General features: G+C 38.4%; 1 protein-coding gene across 1 annotated transcript; it reads right to left on the reverse strand.

The window, feature by feature from the left end:
• Positions 1 to 2,136: 2,136 nt before the first annotated feature.
• On the reverse strand, positions 2,137 to 7,628 carry LOC142095389 (keratin, type I cytoskeletal 42-like). The gene is made up of 6 exons (XM_075178340.1): positions 7,404 to 7,628; positions 4,666 to 4,748; positions 4,105 to 4,261; positions 3,772 to 3,933; positions 2,628 to 2,753; positions 2,137 to 2,361 (listed from the first exon to the last, which is right to left on the reverse strand). The coding sequence occupies exons 1-6, from the start codon at positions 7,611 to 7,613 to the stop codon at positions 2,137 to 2,139; spliced, it is 963 nt and encodes a 320-aa protein (XP_075034441.1). The 5' UTR covers positions 7,614 to 7,628.
• Between the last annotated feature and the right edge of the window lie 582 nt (positions 7,629 to 8,210).

Below are 8,210 nucleotides of genomic sequence, written 5' to 3' on the forward strand. Positions count from 1 at the left end.
GACAGCCCAGATGTGCTGCTTGCAGGGAGTGCTACCATTTTCAGACTATACTCAGGTGCCAGTGCAGGTCAAGTATGTCCCATGTCAGGGCTACATTTCCAGCATGGGTCCTTGGCAGTAGAGACTTTTGATTAAAAGACAGCAACTGAAAACACTGCGAAAGCTTGTGTCATTGAGGGGACAGGAGAATTTAAAATAATGTTCAACCCATAAATTAAACAGTTTGTCCACCCTCCCAGTATAAAGTCAGGTAGTTGTATTTAACAGTGATGGGAGATTTGTTTGGAAGGGAGTACATAATAGGCTTGCTTTGACTTCAGCTTAATCACAAGCTGCTTTCTCTAGAGATATCACACCCCCCTCCCCACCAAATTTTAAGTGACCTATTTGCTGTCAAATACAGTGATTAAGTGTACGATGAGAGGTAGAAAAAATAATTTAAGTCTTTAATTTACAACTTCCAGCAGTCACAAGTGTGTACTGATTTTCCATGCTGCCACTTTAAAATTTCTACTTTGACCACTGGGCGTAAATACACTCATGTCCATAGTGTGCATGCACACCAAAATGTGTCTATATCTAGATTTGAACGTATCTTTAACCCTGGTGAGGTATAACTTGGGCAGGCAAGCTCTAGTTGAGTACAGTTAGGGCATGTTCACATAAGTATAGTTTGCCTCCAGGAGATGTGACCTAATAAGACATAAATACATCACCAGATAATTTTCCTAGAAGGGGTATCTTTTGTGGGTACTGGAGGATTGGTGTAAAGATACATCATGATGATGACACCTATAGCACTTTCTTCCTGCTACTGATTGGCTCATTGCTTACTGATCCCTGCAGCTGTCTATTCACATTAGTCATTTTTGTTTCGACTACCACCAGAAAGAAGATTGCCATTGTATTTTAAAGGGCTAAGCAACAAATATGGGTGCACATGTATTTTATTACATTTCAAATGGAAAATGCAACTTTAAAATTCGTTAATAACACTGTCAAGACACTATTCTTTCTTGCCTATATGACACCTCATTTTATTATTTACCATTATATTGTGTACAAATAGGGTAATGCACTGTCACCTCTATTTTATCTTTATGCATAGGTATACACATGTGTACACCTGGAGCAGAAAAACTGATGTTTTTCAGTTGGACGTATCTTGAGATACGCACAACTCAACATAGTCACGTAAATACACTTTTTTGTAACCTACTCAATACGCATATGTTCCGAGCGCTAAGCACTGAAAACGAAAAAAAAACAGTAAACAAATTTATGGAGAGAGGTATTGCTACTAGCAACAAAGCTTTTCTGATTTTCAGAGGACTTATAGAAAAGTACCTCAATAATTATAGTTGCTAATTTCTGAATCACAACAGACCCACGATTCTTATACATAAAACAAAGATATGGAGAAAATTACTGCTAGTGGCAACAAAAATACTTTTCTAATCAAATTACTGTAGTTGCTAATTTCGGAAACACAAAAGGTTCTTGGGGCCTGATGAGATTTATTACAAGAATAGTATTATTTATCACTTTTAAGGTCATTTGTAAAGCTATATATTAAATAGGATAGATAATAAAAGAATATAGAGACTGATCTTTTATAGTTATTTATTAGGGAAGTTAACAGGAGTAATTATTAATATTTTTGACTACTTCCCTCCCTTCCAATTCCTTTACCTAGATCCAATTAACATGGGTCAAACAATTAAAAGAGTCTAATTCATTGGGCTCTGGAACTTGTTGGGGTCTTGACTCTCTTAGCATAACAATGACATTCTCTCTCAGAAGCTAGGGAAAAAATAATCGCCATTTATGACCACTGAACAGACCAGCACAGTTACGTTAACTAGTCGTTTAGAATTTCTAAACCGAGGATAAATCAATTTGTTGTACATTTCATATTCTAAACTCCAATATCTTTTTACACCTGATATGTAAAAGCTGTAAAAGTTTCCTCTAACAATTATATGGTCATCATAATTCTTAAGTGAAGGAAGCCTTAATTTAGCTATTCAGTGAGCGTTTATTAAGCTTACTACAAAACTGAGAAGTGTCAATTTAATGTAAATTTTAAGCCAGCATTACTGAACTGAATGACAGCTGTATAATACATTGCTGAACTTACTGGATGTCATGTCCATCCAAGAGGCGTTTGTAGGTGGCGATCTCCATCTCCAGGTGGGTCTTCTGATCCATCAGGATCTTGTACTCATAGTTCTGACATTCCAGATCAGATCTGATTTGAGCCAGCTGAGACTCCACATTATCGATCATAGCTTGTAACTGGGCGATTTGGGAACCATAAGTAGCTTGTGTCTCTGCCAAAGTGCATTCCAGGGCTGAAGTCTATATTTGAGAATTTGACAATAGCATAAAATAATGCACACAGAGAGCATGCAATGGACAATGGGTAATTTTTGCATCATTAAATGTTATTAACTATGGAGTTATTTGAGATAGGCCAACTGAACTATATCCACCAAATTGTGGTTTTCAAGCTCACTTTTTAAATGTTAGCCGCAACAGACATTTGTTACATGCCTCTGCATCAGTATGTAATAGAAGACAAGGGAAAACTACTAATTATTAGAATTCCAACTATTTTTACATACCATGCTCAACTGGCTCTGCAGTTCAATTTCCAGGGTCTGGACACAGCGCTTCAGCTCAATGACCTCGGTTTGCACAGACTGGAGTTGCTGTGAGCCTGAAGCCACCTGACAATTTAGCTCTTCACTCTGCCAATACAATTAAAAGTGTTACAAAGGCAATGGATGGATGCTGCTAATAGAATGACCAATTTCCTTAGTGGTGCTTTAACAAAAGTAAAACCTGCTTTTTGTTTGTCTGAATATGCTGAAGAAACTGACTACTTAAATTTCCCAATGGAGCCAAGTATTGTTTTGTCATATGTACCAGGCATATATTTATGCTCACAATAGTGGATAATGGCATTAGGAACAGAATCTAGAATCATATCAAAGAAAGTGGAGCATGTATGACCTCTTCAATCAGTAATGTTAGTCTGGTGCGGGCAACTTACTCTTTGTTTCAATGAACTCAGGGCGATGTTCTCTAGAATTCCTGAAGCTTGATTAATGTTTGAATATCTACAAGTCAAGTGAGGGTCTCTTTGCATATTTTAATGAAGATGTAGCCTCAGAAAAACTGATTGGAGCCGGGCAATAAGCTGGGGGCATTGTTTGCATACCACTCACAGATCTTATTCTCCACCTGGGCATATTAGAAAATCATGAGTGTTTTTGTTGTGATATGGCATGAAAAAATGTGTGGACTGGTGGGTACCCATTATTGTTTGGTTGATACAATATGTTTAGTGTTTCCCCTATAAGTTAATAAAAGCATTAGATATGACAAATGCAATGCATGTTCAAGGAGTTAGGGCAGAGGTTCCCAAACTGTGTGCCTAGGCTCCATGGGGTGCCTCAGCGATCTCACAGGGGTGCCTCGGTCAGGGCCAGTGGTAAACAAGGCTGGGGACTACTTGGTAATTATTTTGGCTGAGGGTGCCTTGAAAAAATTAGGGTATATAATTCTAAGTATTTTTTACAACTAACAATTTTTCTTCCCTTCCTGTATTTTATTTGTTTAATCAACCATAGGATTTTCAATTGAATAAAAAAAAAAGTGACAGGCAGTTTATGTGACTTGGGTGTTTATTACTTTGCAATGGGTTATTATTATTCATTTAAAACAAAAATATAATTAATTATATTGAAACCAATAGTATTCTACCCTTTGTCTGAAAATATCATCAGCGTCTCTCAGGTTCCTCTCCATCAGGTTTTCATATTCATCCCGGATTTCAGACAGGGCTCTATTGAGGTCAATGGATGGGGCAGCATTCATTTCAACGTTGATTCTAGCCCCAAGCTGGGCACGAAGGCTGTTTACTTCCTAAAGAGATGAGAAATGTATACACAATAATACATAACAATGAGAGTAATGTAATACACAGATTATTTTTACTACAATAAATGTCTGGATCCAAGAAAATCTATTTTTTGCTCTCTTACCCTTCCTGAGGTTTATTTTTACATTTCTCTAGGTTTTATAACTGAACATTACCTCTTCATGATTTCTTTTCATCTCCCGCAATTCTTCCTGGAGGCTCTGAACTTGCATCTCCAGGTCACATGTCTCCTGGTTCAGTCCATCTAGCACTCTGCGCAGAGCGTTTCCATCAGATTCAGCACTATTACTCATACGCCGTTCAATCTCATACCTGGAGAGTACAAAGCAGCCTTATTAATTTACTAGATTAATAGGCAAACCCGGCACAAGTGTAGGAAAGCATTATTTAGGGTGAAGCATTGAATGTAATATTTTTTATTTTATTTGCTTTTTTGCTTTTTAGTGCAACTTGGTTTTTACCATACACAAAAGAGCGGCATCATCATTTTCAATCCACAATTGCACATTTAGGGTGTTATCTACCAGATCCTTTTCATTTCATAGTCAGTGTGTAAATTACTGCAAATTCTTCATCTAATATATCCTACCCCTAGTCATAACAGGGTCATCTTCCCTCTTGTAGTAAAATCAGTTTGCCTTTATAATAACTTTCTAGTAAATACTGTGTACATAGCAGACATGATATAGAGAAACATGTAATAATAAAATATATACTTGTCACGGAAGTCATCAGCAGCCAGTCTGGCATTGTCAATCTGTAGAACAATCCTGGCATTGTCTGTTGTAGCTGCAGAAATCTGTAAAAGATATTAACCCATGACGCTCAATGACATGATGTAGTTGCTTTGCTGAATTAGGCCCTCATTTAGAGATGAATGTCCTTTTTCTTGTATAAAATACACTTTTTTGTACTTCTATACTGCACACAAAAATGCATCCGTAAATGTCTGCATGCAGATTCAGCCATCTTATATTTACGACTTCTTATATTTAGAGAGGAGGAATGGAGGAGGGATGGGGGTCAAACATAAGCTAAGGTGGAAGATACGCTTTTCAGCGGGCATATATCTTGTGGGTGTTTCATCTCTGCTGCAAAGATGTGTTGATGATGATCATCATCAAAACAGACCTTTGCATTGATGAATTAATTAAAAATAATTAATTAAACAGATGATTTAATTACATGAATTAAAAAAACTGTGCTTCCTCTTTGCCAACAAAAATGATCCATGCACCATCATTCATATCCTGGGTTGGTTGCCACTAATGCGGGGAGAATGAACAGTATGAGCTACCCCTGCAGAAGTCGAAATCAGCACCAGGCTATGACATGCTGGGCTGGTCCCACTATAACAGGGAAACCCACAGTGTGGGGTCCCCCTATTATAGTTGGACACAGATGCAGCCTGTTCAGCACAGATATGAATTCCCAATAGAATCAGGCTGGCAACCAAAATACACTTTAATCCTAGTAAAAAAAACCAACCCCTTGCTGAATGCACAGGAGCTCCTACCAAAACCCCTGTGCAGTGGGTATTAATAAGCTGTTAAACTTGAAAACAAAACATTTTTGTAGGTGGTATTACTGGTCCCAGAAAATAAAAATTTATTTATTTAATTGAACATTAAATCACCAGTGATCATCAAGCTGATGAAAATGACTAGCCTCTCTACAGCATCATGATAAGCTTACAAAATCTTGATCAGTGTCGGACTGGCCTGCCGGGGAGCCGGGGTATCCCCCGGGAGGCCCTGTTGCCTGATAACCCCGCCCTCTTTGTTGGTGAGGCAGAGCAGAGAATTACCGAGTTGCGGTCAGTCTACATATGAAACGGAGACTGTCAAACTAATCCCTGCCTACAGCCAGCACGTGAGAACACTTCCTGCTCCTGAGACAGAGAGAGGCAGAAATGCTTCACAGTGACACAGATCTCAGATTACTCCTTCTGCTGTAGTTGCAGGCGTCCTGTAGTCATAAAGTTGCCATCCTAACTGCAGTGTGAGTCCGTGTAATCAGTAAGTAATAAATCGTGCAAACTTCTCTAGAGCTCTCCACTGTGTGACCTCGGAGGGAGGGAGATAAATTAGAATGGCTTCATTGCAATATACGTCTTCAGTGCCTCTATAAAAGGATCCTATTGCAGCTGACCAATGAATGGATTCCTAATAAACTAGTAACCAAATTCACTGTTTATATCATGTTCCATGTTTATTTGTTTTCAATCAATTGTGGGACTCTATTCCCTATAGAAGCATATCTTAATCAGAATAAAACACATTCAGACAGTTAGGTCCTTATAGGATTGCATCTGCTATATGCTTTAATATTAATGTTTTGCTTTTGTCCTTTGTAGTGGCATTGGATTATTATTGAGTGTACATTTTGTGGGTAGATCATTTTTTAGAGTCCTGTTTTTATTTGCCAGTGTCTAGAGTGTAATTAGATTTATGTAATATTTTAAATGTGCATATATTTTTATGCTAATAATTTTGTGGTCTCCATAGTGCTTCATGGATATATTAATTTTTAGTCTATACCCTTATATTGTGGTTTTCATATGATGAATGGTTGATCTCTAGTACTGTAGTATAGCATTTGTTTTCTGTGTACACTATGAGGGGAGAGAACACTAACCACAAAGAATGGACAGCACACAAATAGCTGATGATGATTGATTGTATTCAATTCATCCCTCCCCTTTCCCTGTCTCCCCTGTTTCACACAGTGCCCTCCATGCTGCATTTGCTCCCCTTCACTTACTTTCCTATTGACTTCTTTCTTCTCTTCTGTCTTTTCCTTCGCGGCTCCTCACTGCAAATGTCCTCTTTTTCTTTATGGACCATACTAAGGTGCTATACGTTGTCCTCCATGGCCTGACCCCATCCCCTTTAATGACTGACCACAACCCCTCTTACAGTTGGCCACACCCCATTGTAGTGGGCCCCTACCGCTGCATTTCCCCCGGTGGGCCCTTCATGTCCCAGTCCGACACTGATCTTGATACACTTTAAACATATCTTCATTCAGATGCATTTAACATACTATGTTGAGTTGCATGTACCTTAAGATATGTACATCCCAGAATGAACACATAAGTGTGTGATTTTTTTTCCAGCATGCATTTTGCATCTACATTTTGGATGTAAATAAGTCTAACACTACATGAGGTCCATAGTTTTTAATTTTAGATGAGCAAGGATATGATTAGTTTTATACTGTTGTACATATTTTTGAGAAGCAAATAAATACAGTGAATGCATATGTACTGGTTTGTTATATTGCTGCTAATCCTATAGCTGAAATTAAAGGTTACATACGATTTTGTATCTTTATCATCATCATCATCATCTATATATCTTTAGTAAAATGTCATAAGATGCAAATTGATTACTTATCGTTGCTAATCATATTGATTTTCTTTTACCTGAAAAATACTTTTCTGATAGTTTACCTGGTTCTGGAGGTCTGAAATAATTCTGAAGTACTGACTGGAGTCGGGCAATGAGCTGGTGGCATTGTTTGCATACCACTCACAAATCTTCTTCTCCAGTTGGGCATTTTCCTCTTCTAGAGCACTGACTTTATCCAGGTAGGATGATAAGCGATCATTCAATATCTGCATGGTTTGCTTCTCATTGATATTGAGCAGGCTATCATTCATCCAACCACCATGGCCTCCAGAGCTGTAATGTGTAGCATGACTATGGCCTCCATGATGATTGATAGATGGGTGCTTGGAGACTGCTTTACAACTTGATCCACCATAGCCACTGAAAGCTTTGTGGTGGCCTTGATGATGGGACATATTAGATACTCCATAATGGACTTTATGGAAGCCGCCATGATGAGAGTGATGTGATTTCTCATGATGGACCAAATGAGATCCTCCTCCATGATGTGACAAATGGGAGCCTCCATGATGGGAAATGTGAGAACCTCCATGATGGGAATTTCCAAGATGAGATGAGCCAACATGAGATTTATGGAAGCCGCCATGATGAGAAAGATGTGATTTATTATGATGGATCAAATGAGATACTCCTCCGGCATGTGACAAATGGGAGCCTCCATGATGGGAGTTTTGAGAACCTCCATGACACAAGTTGTTAGAACTTCCATGATAGGACATATGTGATCCCTTTCCATAATGGGATCCTCCATGATGAGCTGTTGAAAAATGACTGAACACTTTGGGACAATGCCCTCCTGTATGGTAGCCTCCTTTTAGGGCTCCAATTAAAGAATAGCTGTGCTTGGT

This window comes from Mixophyes fleayi, chromosome 6 (genome assembly GCF_038048845.1).
Source record: "Mixophyes fleayi isolate aMixFle1 chromosome 6, aMixFle1.hap1, whole genome shotgun sequence".
NCBI lineage: Eukaryota > Metazoa > Chordata > Amphibia > Anura > Limnodynastidae > Mixophyes > Mixophyes fleayi.

Bases quoted from the DNA above. Each gene is read 5' to 3' on its own strand.
- LOC142095389 (XM_075178340.1), bottom strand. From the start codon at position 7,613: ATGAATGATAGCCTGCTCAATATCAATGAGAAGCAAACCATGCAGATA. The intron at 4,262-4,665 runs GTATATATTTTA...TGTACTCTCCAG, and splicing joins GCTGATGACTTCCGTGACAA to GTATGAGATTGAACGGCGTA. The intron at 3,934-4,104 runs GTAATGTTCAGT...TCATCTCTTTAG, and splicing joins TGAAAAGAAATCATGAAGAG to GAAGTAAACAGCCTTCGTGC.